We start from the raw sequence: 20720 nt of genomic DNA on the forward strand, positions 1-20720 counted from the left end.
AGCTTCATAGATTTGAAGCCAGGGAGGGGATTTGAAGTCGGGTCTCCCTGGCCAAAGACTTAACACTCATCTTTCATTTTTAACCAGCTCACTTACCTCCTAACAGCAGCCAGATGCACAGATGTTTTTAACATGTGGAACTTTTCCTAGCAAGGTGATAAATGTGATCTGGAATGATTCCTCTGCTTTACTTGTGAACGGTTAGCTGATGTTAAAAGCAAAGGAGCAGAGCCGGAGAAAACTGGACACGGGACATCTTAACAGATTTAACGTGGCACAAGCTTTCGTGTACTACAGCATAGTTCATTATTATATGTGATATTGGCTTCCAGGCAGGCAAGCTGATATATCTGCATAGAGGGGAAAGGGCCCCAAACGCCATGAAATGCAAAAGAGAGCCAGTTTGTCTATGCCTCCAGGGCAGAATTATCCTCCCTGACTGGAAGGAGGTGAAACCAGAGGAGTGAATCTTGCAGACAGAGAGAGAACAGGCAGCTTCCTCTGTGGGTGGGTAGTTTAGATTCCCTTTAATTTATTTCTTGTGGCTCAGTCTGATAATTACCATATTACATATTCAAAGTGAGTAGGAAATAAGCATGGGAACACTTGTCTAGTCAATGAAGCTTTGTCAATTGCATCATAACAATAGGCCAGTGTTGCCTAATCAAAAGGCAGGCGGGCAGGCAGTGTGGGATAGTGGAACAAGCAATCGGGTCTGAAAAGGAAAATGGAGAACAGCTGTGGATGTATTTTCCAAACTGGCCGCATGGTGGCAGCAACATCCTTTTTGTAAAAACCCTCCAGGGCATTTTCTGGAGTGATTTGCTGTTTGAAGCTACACCTGTTCCTCTGTGGCATCTCTGCTAAACACAGCTACTACGCTTTGATTTGCTCCCCCGCCCCTTCTTTAAATCTGTGTGAAGAATGGGATATTGGATTAACTGCCATGGTGGCAGGAGGCATAAATGACTCCAGTGAGTAAGTCATAAATGGCCTCATTTGGGGCTCAATCTGATTCTTCCTGACTTGAAGAGATGGTGTAGCATAGTGGCTAAGAAACAGCTATGAATCAGGAAATACCTGACTCAAGTATTCCCTCTTCCATGAACTCACTAGGTAGCCTTGGGCCATCTACTCTAAGCCTCAGTCCTCCCATCTGCTGTATGGTGGATGATAATAATGGCTTACTGTACAGCATTCTTGTAATGGATGAGAAACACTTTGGACACACGGAAGAGCTATACAAAGGCTAAGTACGATTAAGTAAATCCCAGGGCATGCAACCATATAACGTTTATAAAATAGTGCAACAATCACATAAGAATTTCCCTTACATTCTTTTTGTCCTACATTATTTAAAAGACTTCGAATCATAGAATCGTAGAACAGCAGAGTTGGAAGGGGTCTACAAGACCATCAAGTCCAACCCCCTGCTCAATGCAGGAATCCACCCTAAAGAAACCCTTTCCCAAAGGTTGTTAAACCTGATCCCTATGGCTGTTTTAGAAGCTGGCTGTGGTTTGAAACAGGCTAAAGATCTAGCATGTATTATATTGTCCTTTTTATAATGTGTTGAGGAAACAATATTTGTGCCAGGTTTTAGAGATGAGAGGTCCATCCGTAAGATTGTTTGATGTGTAAACAAGACGTATTGATAACTGAAGATCGCACATTTTCTATCTGCAGTAATTGTAGTTAGGGAAATTTTTGTTTAAAAGAACAATGCTGTGTCTTGCCACCAAGATTCAAAATTTTAAGTTTCTTTATGCTTTATATATAAATATATCTAGGTTATATTTTACCTATGTGAACTTGTGTTGCATTTACTTGGATATGGAGTTTCTTGTATTGGCCAACCTTCTGCTTTGCCATGGTCTGAATCTGGATTACAAAATCAAGTGGGGATCCAAGCAGGCTGTTGGAGCCATCTTTTGACATCACACATGTCATTCCATTGTTCAGCGAGGAGAAAAGGGGCCTTCATAGACCAAAGAAAGTGTTAGACTGATGATACCTCTTTTTTATTTTTTTAAACTTTTATTGTGAATATCAACAAACAGAACAGAAAATACATCGTGAAAACGGAAAAAAACACCCATACATTGTGTATATAAAGTTATGATTTCCATCGTATGTACCGTTCCAAAAAAGAAAAAGGGAGTTATACAACGGTTTCAAGAAAAGTAGACCAGATATCCATATACTTATCCACTTGCAAATTGCATCTATATAACACTCGTTCAAAAGTTGATATTAGGTACTCGATCCATTGCTTTATGGGAGGTGTGAATTTGTCCTTCCAATGTGATAATGTAAGTATTTTGGCTGTCATAAGGACTCTGAAGATCCATCTGCGCTGACCATGTGTCAAGAAGCTTCCAAGAAGCTGGTAGGTAATTTAGGAGGAGATGCACATTATTCCATATTATAGATTGTTTCAGTACAAAGTTTATCCTTATTATAATCTCCTCCCAAAAGGGGGCAACTACTAGGCATTGCCAAAACATATGAGTTAAATAAGCATTAGATATATTACATCTCCAACAATTCTGCAAGTTAGACAAACCCTTATTGAAAAAGTCGTTGAGTCCAATAGACCCAAAATATTTTTTTTTTTGCTGAATAAGGCGTAACCTGAGAGATACCTCTGTTTGAATAGGAGAGTTTGTATCATGTTTCCAGCCTTTGTTCTTTCTCATTAGTGGTAATAGAGATGGCAAATTTTCTAGAGAGTTGCTTCTCTGCTGCTTTCAAGGCACAGCTGCTCTTTGGCTTTTGCAGGCAAAGGTCATGATGCTGAGGGGAAGGTAGGGATGGACTCTGGCTTTGATGCCCTTACCTCTCCCAGGACATGAGCTGCACAGGATATTTCCTCTGGGGTGATCTAAATTGTTAGCATAGAGTCCTTACTAGATTGCGCTTTAAAACTAGTTGACCCGTACTGAGAGAGAAATGAATCCAGTTTTAACCCTGCACTGCAGATTGGATTGGGGAGGGGGCAGGGGAAGGTGAGTCTGAAAGTAGTTTACAACAAACCTGTTATGTAGTCCAGCATTATTATCACATATTGCAGGTTGTGAGGGGAGTGGCGTATTGCCACTGGGGCAATTAGTTTCTGACACTTGTAATAGTGTCCAGTGTTGTTACTGTTATGTTTCAATGGGAGGGTAGGATGAGACAAAGTGACATCAACCCTGCAATGTAGTCCAGTGGTGCTGACTGCATCCTTGGAGGGCGGGCTGAGATTTATAACAACCCTGCAATGTAACCCGCTCAAATTAAACACCCCACCCCCCGTATTGCAGCTTGAATGGGAGAAGGGCTGCAAGTCTGAAAGTGGCTTCTGACAACCCTGCAATATAGTCCCATGTTATTATGGAACTGAGGCAAACTGACCTTGCCAAACAACAGCAAACGTGATGCAAGATCACACAGGTGCCACTTTATTTTGTGCCAACTTGTCCAATGTTTCAGAGATGACCTCCTTCCTCGGGCTCCCTGAAATGCATAACATTTCAGTTCTTCATCGTGGTCTCTATGCATCACGCATAGGGGCTCTGCGCCTGCGCGGAGACCGGAACCGGAACCTACTATAGCTTAGGGAAACGTTTTTGGCGGGAACCCCTCCCCCACGCTACTGCGCACGTCCCTGGGGTTCCCGCCCTCACCTCAGTTTTTCATCGTCCGCCATTGTGCTAAGACCTCAAAACCATTGCCTCTAGCGTTTTCTTCTCTAATAATCCTCTTTCTATTGCTTCTGAATCTTTTCGTGGATATTCTCTTTCTAAATCTCTTCTCTTTCTATTCTCTCTCTCTATAAAAAATTATTATTATTATTATACTTTTCTTTTGTATATATATCCCTCTCTTCTCCCTTTCCTCTGAGCGATCCTCAGATCGCAAGCGCCTCAGGCGCATGGCCGTGAAGGCCCCTTTCAGAAAATGCATCAAATGCGGCGCTAAACTACCACCGAAAGACGGGCACTCTCTTTGTGTGGTGTGTCTAGGAGAAGGTCACAAAGTCCAGCAGTGCCACCACTGCATGGCATTCACGAAGCAAACCCGCAAAAATAGAGCGGATAGACTTCGTTCTGTGCTTTGGGAAAAAGCCCTGAGGGCTACGGAACCCGCGCCTCAAAAGCACATGCAAAAATCCTCCTCGAGGACAATGAGCAGGGAGCACAGCCCTGAAATTCAGTCCTTTGTTATAACCGAGGAGATGATGGCGGAAGACAGGGCCATACCCCTGACGCCAGGCCGATCCCTTGAGGTGTCCGCAGCCAAAAAGATTGCCAAAAAGGCTTGGACCCCAAAATCGGCAGAACAAACTAAAAAGAAGAAGAAGAAGAGGAAGGACACTGAAAAAGGCTCCTCCTCTAAGGCCGCGACCGTTACAACGGCATCGCCCAGGCCTCTTACGTCAAGACTGACCACGGTACCGACGCAAGCCTCGGTACCAGAACAGCTGCCAGTACCGACTCCCGTACCGACGGCAAGAAGCTCCATGTCGGAGGGGGAGATCCGCGACTCGACATTGGCCATCTCAGTACCATGTGCTACCTCACAAGAACGAGCAGCTCAACCCACGGTGCCAGCGCCACCTGCATATCGACAGAGGCCTGCACCCTCTCAACCGGACTACGATCGAATTTCCCAGTTTTCGGGATACCACAGACAAGACTTTTATGACTGGGAGTATTACCGACCCCAGGAATACTATCCAGATGAATGCAGACAGGAGGAATGCTACGCTCACCCTCCTCCACCTACCAGAGTCATTCAAGTCTCCTCACCTTGGGCCTCGACACCATCAAGGCGCCGTACTATAACAGAGACTTCGATACCGAGGGTTATGGCGGCATCTTCGGTACTGCACCACGAACAAGCGTTGCAGCCTGTCCAAGTAGCATTGCAACCTACCGTATCGAACTAGTACAGGTCTGATTCAGATTCGCTGGTGTCGGTCGCACCATCAATTCCGTCACCAGAAGATATAGTAAACACCCATGATCCCGCTTCCCCGTCGGAGGACATGGGTAGTTTTTCAGATCACGTCCTCAGGATGGCGCAGTCGCTATGCCTCGACGTCGACCAACCTGCAGAAGTGGAAGATGACCCAATTTACGACGTATTGAAGACAGAGGCAAGCTCTACCGTCGCAATTCGTTTTCCTCCAACCTTGAAACGCACGGCACAAATATCTTGGAAAACACCGTGCGCTACCCAACCAACTTCCAAGAGGTTGGAGGCAATGTATAAGATACAGGAGGCTAACGCGGAGTTCTTATTCCAGCATCCTAAACCAAACTCTATAATTGTTGAATCTGCTCAAGGAAAATCTCAGAAGATACATTCAGCCCCTGTTGACAGGGAAGGCAGGAAACTAGACTACCTTGGCAGAAGAGTCTACGCTTCCTCCTCACTAGGGATTCGCACCTCGGCTTATGAAGCTACCATGGCGCGATATCAAATTTTTCTGTGGGAGAAAATAGGCATGCTTTGCAACCATCTTCCCGACGACAAACGCGAACTGGCGAGGATTTTTCAATCCGAAGCCACAGCCATAGCGAGGTTACAACTGAATTCCGCAAGACATCAGACAGACTCACATTCGAAGTCTATGATGAGTTCAATAGCACTTCGACGCCATGCGTGGCTGAGGTCGGCTAACCTGGCTAATGAAACCAAAACTAGAATAGAGAGCCTGCCCTTCGATGGCGAGGGCTTGTTCAACACCAAGACTGATGAGTCCTTGGACTCAATATACAAAGCCCATACTACGGCTAGGAAAATGGGCTTTTCACAACCGATGCCTCAATATAAGCAAAGGCGCTGGACAAGACAGCCTTACCCACAGTTACAGCAGCGGCCCCAATATGACAAGCAACCTGCCAGGCAACAGCAGCTTCAAAGAAAGAGGCCCTACCAAGGCCGCTACCAGCAGAATAGACGTCAGCCTGACTTTACCAAGAGGCAGCGCCTTTGACTTCCCTGCCCCAGGCCTACCACCCTTTACCAACCGTCTAGCACCCATGTACCATCAATGGGAGTCCATAACATCTGACTCCTGGGTGCTCACCATTATCGAGACGGGGTATGCCATCGAGTTCGATACCCTTCCTTCCTCTTCGGGGGTGAAAGTAACAGCGCCGTCCCCTCCTCTGCTGCTCGAGGTACAAACCCTACTAGCGAAGGGAGCCGGATTAGGACTTTCTTCGATTAGAGTCCATTTAGCTGCCATCACAGCTTTTCACAAGGGCGTGGAGGGGTTTTCACCTTTCACTCACCCCACCTCAAAGGAATTTCTAAAGGGACTTAAAAATACTATGCCAACAACTAGGAACATCATACCATCGTAGAGCTTGTCAGTCGTGTTACACGCGCTGATAAGAAAGCCGTTCGAGCCCATGGCCACAACCTATTTGAGACTCTTGACCCTCAAGACTGTGTTCCTGGTTGCCATAACTTCGGCAAGGCGCGCTAGTGAGCTCAGAGCTCTAAGGATAGATGCGCCTTATACGATTTTTCATAGCGACAGGGTCGTGTTGCGAACAGACCCATCGTTCCTGCCTAAGGTGGTGACTCCTTTTCATCTGGCCCAAGACATTGTCTTACCAGCTTTCTTCCCGAATCCTACGACGCCTGCAGACGCATCTCTGCACATGTTGGACGTTAGGAGGGCTCTCGCTTTTCATAAAGTGAGGACTGATAATTTCAGGAAGACCAAACAATTGTTTATATGTTACGGTGAGCCTTATAAGGGACTCCCAGTGTCATGCCAGCGGCTGTCACGCTGGATTGTAGAGACAATTGAACTTGCCTACTCTATATCCAAGCTAAAGCTACAGCTCCCTGTGACAGCTCATTCGGCCAGGGCGATGTCAACATCTGTGGCTTTCAACAGGGGTGTTCCACTTCGGGACGTTTGTAAGGCCGCAACCTGGTCCACCCCCTCCACATTTGTCAAGCATTACAGCTTAGACACTCGTTCCAGACAGGACTGTTCATTTGGAAGGATGGTGCTCTCGGAAGTCTTGAAATAATACACCAACCCACCTCCAAGGTATGTCAGCTTGCTACTCGCCCATATGTGTGATGCATAGAGACCACAATGAAGAAATGCAGTTGCTTACCTGTAACTGTAGTTCTTCGAGTGGTCATCTATGCATTCACACAACCTACCCACCATCCCCACTTGATGGTGTGAGACTTACAATGACACAGTTAAATGTATAAATTGACTTGACTTTATTTAGATTACACTCATGTTTATGGGGGCACAATATCGGACTCCTGTAAACTGAGGTGAGGGCGGGAACCCCAGGGACATGCGCAGTAGCGTGGGGGAGGGGTTCCTGCCAAAAACGTTTCCCTAAGCTATAGTAGGTTCTGGTTCAGGTCTCCGCGCAGGCGCAGAGCCCATATGTGTGAATGCATAGATGACCACTCGAAGAACTACAGTTACAGGTAAGCAACCTGCATTTGTAAAACACACAAGATATACAACACACAAAAAATATACAGCACACACAAGAATTCCATGGACTAATTAACTCTATGCATTCACAAATACATTGCCAGAAAATTCCCAATAAAACTTGCCTGGATCTATTTATAAACAATCAAAATGTGTAAAACAAGCAAACCAAACCCAATTATCCATTAAAACTAAACATCACCTACCTGCACTAAACAAAACTCCTTGCCGCTGCATGTTCAGATGGCATAGAAACTCTGTGTGTATATATTTATCTGTATATGTAATGCCTTTGTGAATGTATAGTTGATTAGTCCATGTTATTTTTTTGTGCTCTCTATTTGTGCTTGTACATATATGTGTTTAAAACTAATATGATATGCATTTAAGGGAACCCCTGAGGACGCAGGTCTTGGGCAAATTGGCACAAAATAAGGGTAGCCCCTGTGTGGTCTTGTATCAAATTTATTACTTTTTAAAAGGGGGGGGAAGCCTTGCTCCGCCAGACCACGTTGTACAATTCGCCCCCCCCCCAATCCATTATTAAAGGAGGGAGATCCCTCCCCAATAATAGTAGAACTGGGAAGGGATGCGTGGGTCCCCTATTTTGCTCTGCAGGGGCTGGGCCCTCCAAGGCGTGTAGGGGGAATCAACCTCCCCTTCCCTCCCCCGCACTGAGACAATGCAGACAGACGCCTGCCTTCCTTCCTCAATAGACACCTTGTCAGGCAGACCAAGGCGGCCCCCAGATGCCCTTACTGCTGCCGGAAGCACGTTCACTTCCGGTGGAGCTTCACTCCGGGCAGAAACACTTCCGGTGGCTCGAAGGCGGGGGGGAAAAGGAGGCGTTTCCGTTGAGGCGCACATCCGGGCGGCGTTTCCGGGTTCCTTTGTCCCTGGTGTCGCAGCCCAGCTCCGTTCCTCCCCCTCCGCGCCCCGCCCTCTTCTCCGCCCTCAGGTGGGTTCGAGCCCGGTCCGGTCCGGCCTCTCGAGGGGGCGGTGGGGAGAGGGTCGTCGTCATCGTTGTCTTCTCTCAACGTCGTTCCGTTCTCTTCCTCCCCCTCCCATTGTCTCCCTCCGGGGATCTTCCTCCATCCTCGAGCCTGCAGGAGGCGGCGGCGCCGCTTAGAATCCCGCCGGGCCCCCCCTCAGTGTCCGTTGGCCGCGGCCTTCTGACCCGCCTTTTCAAACACAAGGGAGCCCAGCACTGCAGGGGTGTGTGCGTGTGTTTCACTGACGGACGGAGGCAGATTGGTGTACGACGGTCCTGCAGTGTAGCCCAGCGCTGCTCTTCTCTCTCTCTCTCCCCCCCCCCCCGCTCCATCCCCCCAAAAACTGTTAGGACCCTTTGCCCAACACTTCCAACTTTCTAAGCCCTGTTCAGCTTTTGTTCCCTCACTGCTTTGGTTCTCCTTATCCTGCCTGTTGTTTCTCTTCTGGCCAAAGAATTATTATTTTGCCACTTCAAAATAATTGTACCCAGGCATCCCTGGTTGAGCAAAAAACCTCCTGTTTCCCTCACTGTAGGGACCTGCTGTTCTGGGTCACTGAGCAGCTATAACTTCTACTTTTTGGGAAAGCACTTTTAAGAGTGTGTGTGTAGATATGGTGTATTTGCCATTGTGGTGCATGACAGCAGAAAGGATCCATCTCTTTTCCCATATCCTTTGTACCATATTTTGTCTGGGATACCGATGTAATTGCTTTTAAAATGTACTGTTTTTTTTTTTTTTTTTAGAAAATAAGCAGATCACACCTTTCAAGATGGCACAGTTCAAGCGCCAGAAGCAGCTGCGAACCAGCGGTCTTCAAGGGGCCAGGTCATTCTCAGGTCAGTCTGATGCAGAGGTCAAAAAAATTGCCTCTGGTCCACCTGTGATGTAGCCTAAGTTTTGGGGGAACGGGGGTCAGCAGTCTCCTTATTTCCTAGATCCTGATGGATAAGCGATTTTCCTGTATATTTATATATTTTTGCTGCAATGGTTTTTGATGATTCTCTTTAAAGGGCAATCTATGCCATGTTCCTTTCTTCTTTCCTTTCATTCCATGTGTTGTATAACCAATATATGAGCTCAAGAGCATTAAGATTCCATTGTTCTCGGCCAGCATGCCTAATCGTGGTGCTGGCTGGTGCTGAAGGGAGTTGTAGTCCAGCATGTATGGAGGGCACCAGGTTGGGGGAAGGCTGGTCTGAGGTATATCTGCTAAAGTGAAGTGAGTGTGGTAAATATGGTCTTTGTCTCACTGGATGGTCCAGTGTAGGTCTGGTGATTAGCATGTTAGGTATGGATCTGTGTTCAGTTCCTAGCAGTGGACTCTCTGAATGCCCATTTGTCTGATCCCTGTAACCATGCTTCAATTACCCCAATGGTAAAAAAATATAGTAAAGAGCTTATTTGATGGGTGTTATGAAATGAATGTGATAAATGGTTGTAGAGTATCATCTATTTAATAAAACAGTACATAAAATGTTCTTCTAATATTTGATCTCTTCATAGCCTTCTAGGGATTAAAATAGTGTTTGCTCCTTTTCACTAGGAACCCAACCAGCCTCTTTATTGGGACCTGCACCTGGCCTATTAAATCCTCCTATCTCAGCAGATATCATTCAGGCGGCACGTCATCTTCAGGTATTTGGTAGACTATTGGCTTTCTCTTGTGGGTGTCTTAGCTGCCAGGTGGTATCCTTTTATTCTGGTATCCTTTCATTCTCTTAGTAGAGCAGTTTAAGGATTCTTCCTCCGCTTGAGAACACTATGAACCATTCAAGTTTTAAACTGGTTCTGGCCACTTCTCTGAGATTATGCCAAGGACTATATATTTTAGAGGCAGGACAGCAGTTCATATTCTATCATAGGTTGAATCTCAGCCAGAGGTCAGGTGGACGCTCTCCAGAGATCTGTGTGGTTCTTCTGATGCCTCAGGCATGTGGCTTTGAACTTCCTCTGTATCTGATGAAACCAGAGCTGCATACATGGTGCCAGTTTGGCTTAATGCCATTGTAGAAACAGTTGGAAATATACCAGGCACTTGAAGAGAGCAAGTTTTGAGAGGGACCTTGTGCTGCCTGCTTTTCCCAAACCATCAAATTCAGCACAACGTTAGTAAATCAGGTTATTTATGCAAAGCTGCTCAGTTGGCATAATTCTAATTTCAGTAATGATGTTTTGCATATGGAGTGTCCAGGCTAGATATTTTCAAAAATAAAAACTTGAGCAAAAGTGTAGACTCTTAGGAATGTGGGGTGCTTAAGAACCCAGATTTTTTAAAAAAACTCACACAACTTTTCAGTTCTGCAGTCCCAGGGAAACAAGCAGTGGGGCAGAGTGTTCTTTCTGGCATATGTGGGGTGGGTGGGTGGGGGAGAAAGCCCATTCCCTGCATCTGCTCTTTTTCTGCACAGTTGTTGGGGCCAGGCTCGTCTTCCCCTGCCTGTGATGTTCTTCCTGGGCCCGTAGTAGCTGAAGGATGGTTCCTTTCAGTTTTGCAGAAGCATTTGCAATTGACTCTAGCAGGGTTGACTAACTGCTCATTACAGAAAGTGACAAAATTCTGCTAGGAGGGGTGGCAGCAATGAATTAGATGAGCTAGGGCAGAGATATATGACTGGACCTTCCTTTCTTCTGTTTGTTTGTCTTTTTCTAATAGGAATTCTAGCATTAGTGCGCCTGGTAATCTGTTATGCCACTGGAGTGATTCGTGTGACCAAATGCATGTTGGCATATGAAGGAAGTTGTGTGTGTGTGTGTATTCCCTATTTGCCCAATTTCTGTATGAGTGCCTGAGTCACCGGTGACTTCCTTCATGCGGTGCAGGCCTACTGATCTTGGGTTCCATACCCTACCACATGTAGATGGTTTCAGGCTCTTAAGACTGAACCAATTTATAGGGTAGCTTTACAGCATTGAATTCTATTAGAAAGGATAGTAGAGGCCTCCTGGGTTAATTCATTCTGAAGAGGATTTGTGTGCAGCTCAGAAATGTTTGTAATTGGTGCAGTTCCTGCCTGGCTCCAGTGATATTTGAACAAATATTAAAGTGAGTGGTGGCAGAATAACTTAGCTAGACATCACTAAATAACAAATGTCTTCTTTGGCAGGTGGAAGTGCTTGAGAGTAGTCAAAGCTTGAGGTGGCCTTAACCTAAAAAATGCTGTGTATGGTTTACAACTTCCATGGCCAACAAAGAGAGTGAAATAGATGGTGGCTTGTACATTGGTCACATCTGCAGTGTTAATGACTGTGCCTGTTGACAGCATGTGTAGGTTGCCAGATGCGTGGCGGTGCCTGCGCTCAACATGTGACCTATCATTATGTCATTATAGTGATTTCCCTGGGCCTTTGCTTTTCAGGGGGGAGAGAAGCAACGCGTTTTTACCGGTATTGTCACCAGCCTTCATGATTACTTTGGAGTGGTGGATGATGAAGTTTTCTTCCAGTTAAGGTGAGTGGAGGGCTGCTGGGGCAGAAGCAGGCCGCAAATGGCTGCTAGTGGCATTGCCCACTCAGCAAACTTTCTGTGGGGTGAGAAAAGACTGTTGCACTGTTTTTGTTCCATTTGTTGGAATGCAATCAAAGGCTGATCTGTGCTTGCAGAAGAATGAGCTAATAATAAATAAATAAATAAACAAATAAATTTCTTACCTGCCTCTACATTTTGATTGAGGCGAGGAACAACAGGAAATATAAAATACATCAAACTGAAAACATAATATACATTGTTAAAACATCCTAAAATTCCACTGGATAGGCCTGCCGGAAGAGATCAGTCTTGATAGCTTTCTTGAATGCTAACGAGTCTCCTTCGGCAGAATCCTGAGCTGCAATGGTCCACTCCAGACTGCAGCTGGGGCATGCTATTTTTGTTTTGTTTTTCCATTAATACTTTTATTAATTTTCCACAAAAACAACACATAAGGAAAGGTAAAAAAACACAATACGAACTATACAAACTACATCACAACGTAAACAACTACTAAAATGGTCACAAATATATAAGGTTCCCTTATACTAAACAAACAAAACCCAGTCTGGGAGCAAAGAACAAGGAACGTCAGGAAGGAAGATGTCTAGTTTTCTCCTTGCTGTGCTAGTCTTCTACTTACAGGGTGTATTTTTTTTATATACAACAGAACATTAAAAATGTGATTCACCTCCCCACCACCCACCTACACTCTTTAGAGGAGGGGACCTAACTCAGCGGTAGAGCAAGTGCTTTGCATGCAGCGGAACGTCCCATATTTTATTCCTGGCATTTCCAGTTTTAAAAATAAAGTGTCAGGGAGCAGGTGATGGAGAAAGACTACTGCTTGAGACCCTGGAAAGCGACCGCACATCACAGCAGACAATATTGGGTTAGATGAGCAAATAGTCTGACGACTTCTAAGGCAGCTTTCTTTGTTCCCTATGACATGGTACAGTCAGAAAACTTGACCACCTCATTCTGCTGTATAGGGCCTGATTGGCGAAGCCAAGATTGCTGAATTCTGAGCCCTTTACCTTTACATAGAGATGCCAACTCGATGCTCAGCTGTCTTCTGTTTTGTTTCAGTGTTGTCAAAGGTCGGATCCCACAGATTGGCGAAAAAGTGCTGGTGAAAGCTGTTTACAACCCTAGCCAATCGGTGCCCTGGAATGCCTTGAAGGTCCAGACATTGTCAAATCAGGTACCGCAGAGTTCCGTTCTGCCAAGTGTATAAGAAGGATTCCTCCCTGGTATTTGGAGTTTGAGTTACCTTTCCTTGCGTTTGCTTTGATTTCCTCATGTGGAAAATGGAGGTGTCTTGCCTCTACCCGGGTGTTAGGGTTTTTATACAGCACCCCGTCATCTCTTACAGTGCACTCAGAAGGTGAAAAGTGGGTCTCCTTGTAGTGACATTCCCATTCCCCTGCTGCTTTGGTATGCTGATATCCATTCCTTTTCCAAGAAGATGTTCACAATAACTTACGGTATGAAATAAGTAATGAGGTCAATAAACAACATACTGCATTGCCCCTTTAAAAAAAAGAGAGAAAACTACATAATACATCTTTTCAATAGCTTTGGAATAAGCAGATTCCAAACCAGACAGCCTTGAATCCTTCAGTCTCCCTATACTATGGGCTCATAGTGACTCTGTCTGGCCATTCTCTTCAGAAATCTGTATTGCCTCGCATTAGATGGTTTCCTGTATTGTAAGCCTAAGCGATGGATGTTCTCTGTGTTAGCCTGTCTCTGCCAGTGGAAAACAGCATAATCGCATATAGAAAGTCTGGAGTCCTTCCTCGGTTTATTCAGAGAGAATCCCAAGCTTTCTTTCCAATTGCCAAAAAGGGATGGAATGTGACAGTTTTGTGTCAAGCCAAACACAGGAAATGGAGAACTTTTCACTGGCTTGGGCAACACCATGATTTTTAGGGGCACTGGGCACAGATGGGTGGGAGACCATGCTCTTGGCATGCTGGGTGCATAAGGCATACAGGGAGCTGCCCTATCCTGAGTCCATCTAGCCCAGGATCACCAAGATTGATTGACAGCAGTTCTCCAGCATTTCAGTCAAGATTCTTCCTTAGCCCTATCTGGAGATGTCGGAGATTGAACCCGGGACTTTCTGGTTGCCAGGCAGGTGCTCTTCCACTAATCTGCAGGGTGTTACCCAGTGCGCTTTGGGCACCTTACGGGATCATACTGCTGATCTGCCCAACCCAAAATCCTGTCTCTAACAGTGCCTGGCAGCAAGTGCTACAGAAGAAGCTTAGAGCAGCCCAGGGCTGCTAGGCGCATAGAGTGCTAGAGTCTCTGTTGATTTTTTTTTTGCCGTGCACTACTTCTCTAATATTGGAACTCAGTTGGTGAGTGCTGACAGGACTCCAGCCAGAAATGGGCTAATGAGAAATGTGGAAGATACTGCCAGGTTTGGAGGAGAAAAAGGTCTTTCGGAATGTCCCCTGCTGAACAGGCCAAAGATAACTCAATGAGATCTGAGTGAGCATGCTAAGTGGCCATAAAATGCCATTTGAGGGAAATAACTGGAGACCTGGGGGAGGAGGAACGAAATATCAGGAAGTAGGCATGGCTGGCGGGAATACTGAGCAGGTCCCGTTTGAGGAAGTCTAATAAAGGGCCCGTTCAGAAGACACCTTAAACCACGGCTTTAACCATGGCGAATAAGGCTTTTTGCTTTATTCACCATGGTTAAAGTCACGGTTTAAGGTGTCTTCTGAACACAGCCCAGCTTTCTGGCTTAACCACCATCATTAAAGCCATGGTTTAAGGTGTCTTCTGAATGGGGCCAATGTTAAGTTGGCAAGTTGATCCTTTTTCTTACTTCATTAGAATTTGGGGGCATAGCAGATTTGGAAAGTGCACTGTCCATTGTCCATGCCAGGCACAATGTATTCTGGAATGAGAGATGAGTGCAGTCTTAATATGAAGTTCACAGTGTCGCTTTTCTGTAGCGGCTGATGTATGCCTAGTAGTAGACAGTGGTGTAATGCATGCTTGTGTATTTCTGACTTACTCAGTCGGGTTATTTCCTGCCTGGGCTGTCTTGCATTCTGTGACAGTGCAAACATTGCCGGGCTTCTGGCAAACAGGTCTCCCCCACTTTTCCTCCTCTTCTGCTACACTGCCAGCTCAGACGGCATTGGAGAGAAATTAACACTTCCCTACTGATTCCTGGCCAGTGCACATTCTTTTAATAATTTCCTGATGGCCATTATATGAGTTCTTGATTCTTAAATCTGGGAACTGGTAGTATAAGAAAAGTTTTGTCTTTGTAGCAGTTATGTTCCTGGTTAATGGTATTCTTATGTTCCACAGCCTCTTCTGAAGCCTCCCACCCCTCTGCTCCATGTGGGTTCTTTGGGACAGAAGCAAGGCATCCTGGGAGCCCAGCCTCAGCTGTTGTTTCAGCCTCACCGGATCCCACCACTCTTTCCCCAGAAGCGTAAGTGTAACTGCATGTTGTGTTGTGGGAGTGTACATCTGAATGGGATGGCAGAGTATTAAAAATCTAGAATTTGCATAGTGACAGAAGTTGATTTGGTTCCCCAAATCCCTTTGTGAAACCAGGGGAAAAACAGACAATGCCCTGTTTGAGGATAGTTTTTGCCCCATTACCTGGGTGGCATGGAGCAAAGGTCTTTGATAAGTACCTTCCCTCACTGCTCCATGAGACAGGGTTACAGCCCTGTCAAAGCTGTCTTGGTAATTGCTGGCAGGAGCTCAACAGCAGCTCTGGGATGACATCTTGTGGTGTGGCTGTGCGTGTTTCCATCCTAGTCTTTCAGCATGAGATGAAGATTTGTGTGTGTGTCTCTGAACAAATTGATGATGATGATGATCCTGATTGATCTGGGGCCCAACTTGGAGGCAAATGGATTGTCCAAGCGGTAGAAATGAGACTGAGTATGTTTCTTCCCCAGCAATAAGCCTCTTCCAGACATCTCCATCGCTCCACTTGGGTCATCTAGGGAGATACAGTGGTCGCGGTCCAAAGGGCAGGCAGGACTCGGGCAGATGGTAAGGACCGTGGGTTTCATCTGTGCCGGCACAAGCTCACTCCTCCTTTCTCCTACCCCTCCTCAGATGGCAAATGGTGCATGTTTCCAAGGGAAGCCTTTAGAAGGAGCACTCCATGCTTGCACCTGTTTTTTCCTGCTCCGGCAACTTACACGCTCGCTCTGCCAAAGGCTCTTGGTAGTCCTTTCCCTTCCCCACCCCTTTAAAGGTTTAGGGTTTCTTTTTGCCATCATCATAAATACATATTTCTGTCATCATTCATTCATAATATTCCAATCAATTGGTAATTACCTATATTGGCTCATAACTTTCTCTTTACAATGTTTCCAACAGAAAATAGGGCTTGCGCCTAATCCTGCACTTTATTCTTCCACAATACAGTATAACCAAAATACCCCACTTTTCATAAAACATTTCTTTCCCCATCCACCTTCTCTGATTCTAATATGTCTGAGTTTCCGCTTAGATACAACTCTCCAGCCCCTAATCATCCATTCTCTCATTGATGGGATAACCTTTTGCTTCTGTTTAGGTTTACGCTTTCTCTTGCACACATGCCACTCACTACCGAGCGAAATAATTCCTGATGCCAAACATAGGAAGCTGCCTTATGCTAACCAGGTCGGCCTATTTGTCCTTCTAGCTCCATGCTGTCTTCTCTTACAGGATCTCAGGCAGGCTTGGCTGTCTTCCACATCCCCTGCTTCCTGATGCTTTAAAGGGGAGATCTCAGCGATTGAACCTGGGACCTTCTGTATGCAAAGCATGTGCTCTGCCACTGAGCAGTGGTCCCTCTGTGCTGCCCTTCTGCAGAGCCCATGTCACCAGGATATGCTCAAAGGCTTTCCCCTTCCCTCTCTGTGGTTGTGCTGTCTTTCTTGCCTGTTTGCTATCAACATGCTGTGTATTGTGGTAGGAAGGTCAGGTTGAAGGTGGCAGCTGCAGAATTCCTCCAACCTTTCCTTCAAGGGTTCTTGTGCCCTCATTAAGGGGCTTGGAGCTCCATTTAGCCATGATCAGTACACAGAGCCTCCAGGTTCAGAATCGGTATACCACAGACTACTGCTTGTGGGAGACAACTGTGGGGTGGGTGAAGGCTGTTGCCTTCATGCCCTGCTTGTGGGCTTCCCAGAGGATCATGGTTGGTAGCAGGATGCTGAGCATGATAGACCTTTGGTCTGATTCAGCCTGGCTCTTCTCAGGTTCTAATTTTGGGAAACGCTGCTTAATGGTCTTCAGCTATATCATTTGGCACAGCCAAAAGTCGGTAGCTAAGCAGAATCTAGCCTTGTTGTGTGTTAAATGGAGGCTCCTGCTATAGAAAGCACTATTGTGGACTTCATTGGTGCAGCGGATCTTGGCCCAGGAAGTCTTGGCCTGAGCGGTCAGTGCAATTTCACTGAACCGCCCAGAGAGCTTCAGCTATTAGGCGGTATAAAAATGTAATAAAGAAAATAAAATGTGTAGCGCTATCTTTGAGTGGCTGCAGTAATTTCAGGTCCTACTGCTTGACATCTTCTCAGAGCAGGGTTGTCGATTTCTCTGCCAAATCATAATTTAGATGACTGGGTTTTATGTCCAAGCTGCCTCTCTTCCCTAAAGCTGTTACATTGGTGCTTGTGTGCAGCTTGCAGGCTCTTAACATTTCAGTGCTCTGGGCAGTTGTCGTCAGCTTTTTCAAGATTGTTATCCTAACGGCTGCCGTGCTGTGGTGCTTTTAGGGATGACTTTGATTCCAAGAAGCGGAAGCAGAAGGGGAATGAGCCATGGGGAGCGAAAAAGCCACGGCACGAACCGCCCCAGTATCGGGTCCAGTTGGCTTGCTATGCTGTGAACAGGTAAGACCAACAGACCAAGGGGCCCCTTCTTAGGAAGGTAAGAGTGGAATGAAACTTACGGTGAAGATAGAATGGAATGAACTTCCAGTGCCAGGGATGGGAACTTGGCACGCTCATCAGCTGCCTTGGCAGAAAGGTGGTATTCAAAGGCAAAAAGTTTTATTTATTAGTAATATAGCGCCTTTAACATATATTGGTGCTTTTTACAAAGTATAAAAAGCTCAGATCATTATTCTAAGGGGCTTACGATCTAAAATTCAACCGTGGGGAGACCTCAGGGACAGGGAAAATAAGGTGGAGGGGGGAGAACATGTATATATTTCAGCTACGTAGCCCTGAGGCTTGGTATTATTTATTTATTTATTTATTTATTTATTTAAAACATTTATATCCTGCCCTGCATCATTAAGATCTCAGAGCAGCGTACAGATAAAAACATACAGTATAAAACAATAAATATACACAGTTAAAAACAAATTAAACCATGATCCAAGTTAAAACAATATATAATTTAAAAGCAATAAAAGCAGTTAAAGCAACGTGCCAGTGAGTTTAACCATCAAAGGCTTTGTTAAAAAGCCATGTTTTTACTTGGCGTCGAAATGCAATCAATGTTGGCGCCAATCGGGCCTCCGAAGGGAGGGCATTCCACAGTCGGGGTGCCACCACAGAGAAAGCCCTCTCCCTTGTCCCATCATAGCGTATATGTTGCATTGGTGGGATGCGGAGAAGGGATGTAAACAAGGAAGGCAGAGTCCGTCTGTGTTATCAGGCAGGTGCTTAGTCAATGCAACAGCACTGCTTGCTTTAGATACAGAGAACAATTAGCATTGAGCCTGGCAGGTTTGTTGGTTTAAAGTGTGTTTATTCTGCGCTCCGATTAATGGGCAAACCTGATCTCCCTGATTGGAATCAAGGCAAGCAAAACCTGGTCGGCGAGAGGCTCGGATTCCTCCTCATGGAAGGGCAGCATCTGGTAGGCTTACTTTGCTGGCTTGTCTTTGCCAAGCCTGATTTTGGGTGGCGTCTGCTTGTGTCTCACCAGCCCCTTCTGCGATGCCATGGAAATCCTGAGACGTTACTCCAGTATCCAGTTGCCCAAGGAGTTCTATGACGTCCGCCTCTGCTGGCTGGACACCTTCCCGCTCGCACAGCCGCTGACTCTCCGTCACCCCAGCCGCATCCAGGTGGCCAATCCTGAAGAAATGCCTCCAGCCGATGAGAGCCCCATGCAGGATGCTCAGCCAGAGGACACCAACTCCTCATTCAGTGCCAAGGTAAAGGATTTGGTGGCTAACCCTGTTAATGCAAACAGAATGAACCAACAACTGATAGATGTAGGAGGTGAAAACTAGGTGGCACAGGCTGAATGTAAAGTTTGTTTACTCAGCTATTGGGCTTTGCCTCCTCTGTTAACCTAATAACACTGTATCCTATCTTGTGGGAGACCAGCCTAGAGCTTTGCAGGTATAGCTAAAGCGCAGTGTTGCCTGGGCTCATCCCACCCATGCTGATTACAGTATTGCACTGATTTAGTGGTGATTGTCACTAGCATTGTAGAGGCAGGAACAGGGCGTTACGTAGAACATCAGCATCCCATCCCATTGGGCAGCATCCAGTGTTAATCCTACATAGAGTAGACCCAAGGTTTAATGTTCTGCCCTCCAAACTAGTAGAAGGCATATTTAATAAAACTCCAGTGAATAAAGATGTTGCCCCTGTAACAACGTTGAGCTGGCTTCCCTCTTGCATGTTCTATTTCGTTGTAGCTATTAGCAAAAGGCCAGAAAAGAACTAATATATCCCATCACACAGTTTTTCCTGGCCGCTCCTTGGAGTCCCTCATGATTATTTTACTCCAGGGTACCAACAAGTTAATTCCTGAGCATGTGGCCAAATTCCTGAACCTGGTTATCGTTGCTGGACCGCTTAGGATTGTTTGATCACACTCCTCATGAATTCACTGTTCAGTTCTTTAATGATTTTGTGTCTTTCTATCTTACTAATATGTGTATATTTGATATGTTGTACTAATGGTCTGTTGACTGTAAATAAAAGTTGGCTGGTTGAGTAGACCCATTGAAATGAATGGGACTTGAGATAGCTGCAACTACATAGATCTATCATTGGTTGCTACCCATTACCTTTGGGGATTCCTGCTGGGCCTCCCTTTCGGTCCTGTAGTTTCAGAAGACAGTGGTCACATGTGCTCACACTTGGCCAACAGAACTTGTGTGTGTTCTAAAAAAGAAAGTGAGAGATGCTCAGAGTTCTGGTCATACATCAAATTCTGCACATGTGTGGTGGTCACAGGCGCGTGGAAACCATAAGCTGTGGTGGCACCTTCACCTACCCTTTGTAGCCTCTTACAGACTGTTCCTGCATGTGGATCTATGGACTTATGTGTTTGTGCGTGTGCACACATGCACATGCGCGCTCACTATTTTACCATTTGTAAAATATTCTGCAAAGCCCCTTTATAATGTCAGCATTGTGTGCATTGGGGATGGTGGTGGAGAGGGAGCAGAGACCCCTGTATGAGAGACACTTTGCCTCTGAATATCAGTTGCTCAGGACTGAGCAAGAAGGTGCCATTGTATGTGGGCTTCCTAGATGTATCTGCTTGGCCACTGTGGCAAGAGTGATCACATACAGCACAGATCTTCTTATATTCTTATTAAAATGTTCATAAACCACCTTTTTGACTTATGTGGCAGAAGATGTAAAAGATGGTGTCCATAACAGACATTAAACAACTTACAAACAACCACTAGATTAAAACTCCCCACCTATCTTTAAAACTTCTCAGAGACTGGGATATTAAATCATGAAAAGCCCAATGGAAGAGAAACATTTTTAATGCCTACCTAAAACTGAGTAAGGACAGGACCAATCTAACGTGG

General features: G+C 45.6%; 2 protein-coding genes across 2 annotated transcripts in view; both read left to right on the plus strand.

Moving 5' to 3' along the window:
- PDLIM2 (PDZ and LIM domain 2) overlaps positions 1 to 20054 on the plus strand; it is a 147764-nt gene extending 127710 nt beyond the window's left edge. Inside the window, exon 11 of the transcript XR_010026029.1 lies at positions 20043 to 20054. The gene's annotated coding sequence lies outside the window, so the exon portion shown is untranslated. The remainder of the gene's footprint in view (positions 1 to 20042) is intronic.
- The window catches only part of CCAR2 (cell cycle and apoptosis regulator 2), a 34400-nt gene continuing 22025 nt past the window's right edge, over positions 8346 to 20720 (plus strand). The window contains exons 1-9 of the mRNA XM_063138926.1: positions 8346 to 8435; positions 9216 to 9308; positions 10016 to 10107; positions 11829 to 11920; positions 13028 to 13142; positions 15278 to 15404; positions 15883 to 15979; positions 17701 to 17817; positions 18863 to 19094. Of these exons, the coding sequence (XP_062994996.1) occupies positions 9242 to 9308; positions 10016 to 10107; positions 11829 to 11920; positions 13028 to 13142; positions 15278 to 15404; positions 15883 to 15979; positions 17701 to 17817; positions 18863 to 19094 (939 nt within the window). The 5' untranslated portion in view covers positions 8346 to 8435; positions 9216 to 9241. The remainder of the gene's footprint in view (positions 8436 to 9215; positions 9309 to 10015; positions 10108 to 11828; positions 11921 to 13027; positions 13143 to 15277; positions 15405 to 15882; positions 15980 to 17700; positions 17818 to 18862; positions 19095 to 20720) is intronic.

Source organism: Elgaria multicarinata, chromosome 12, assembly GCF_023053635.1.
Source record: "Elgaria multicarinata webbii isolate HBS135686 ecotype San Diego chromosome 12, rElgMul1.1.pri, whole genome shotgun sequence".
Taxonomy (NCBI): Eukaryota; Metazoa; Chordata; class Lepidosauria; order Squamata; family Anguidae; genus Elgaria; species Elgaria multicarinata.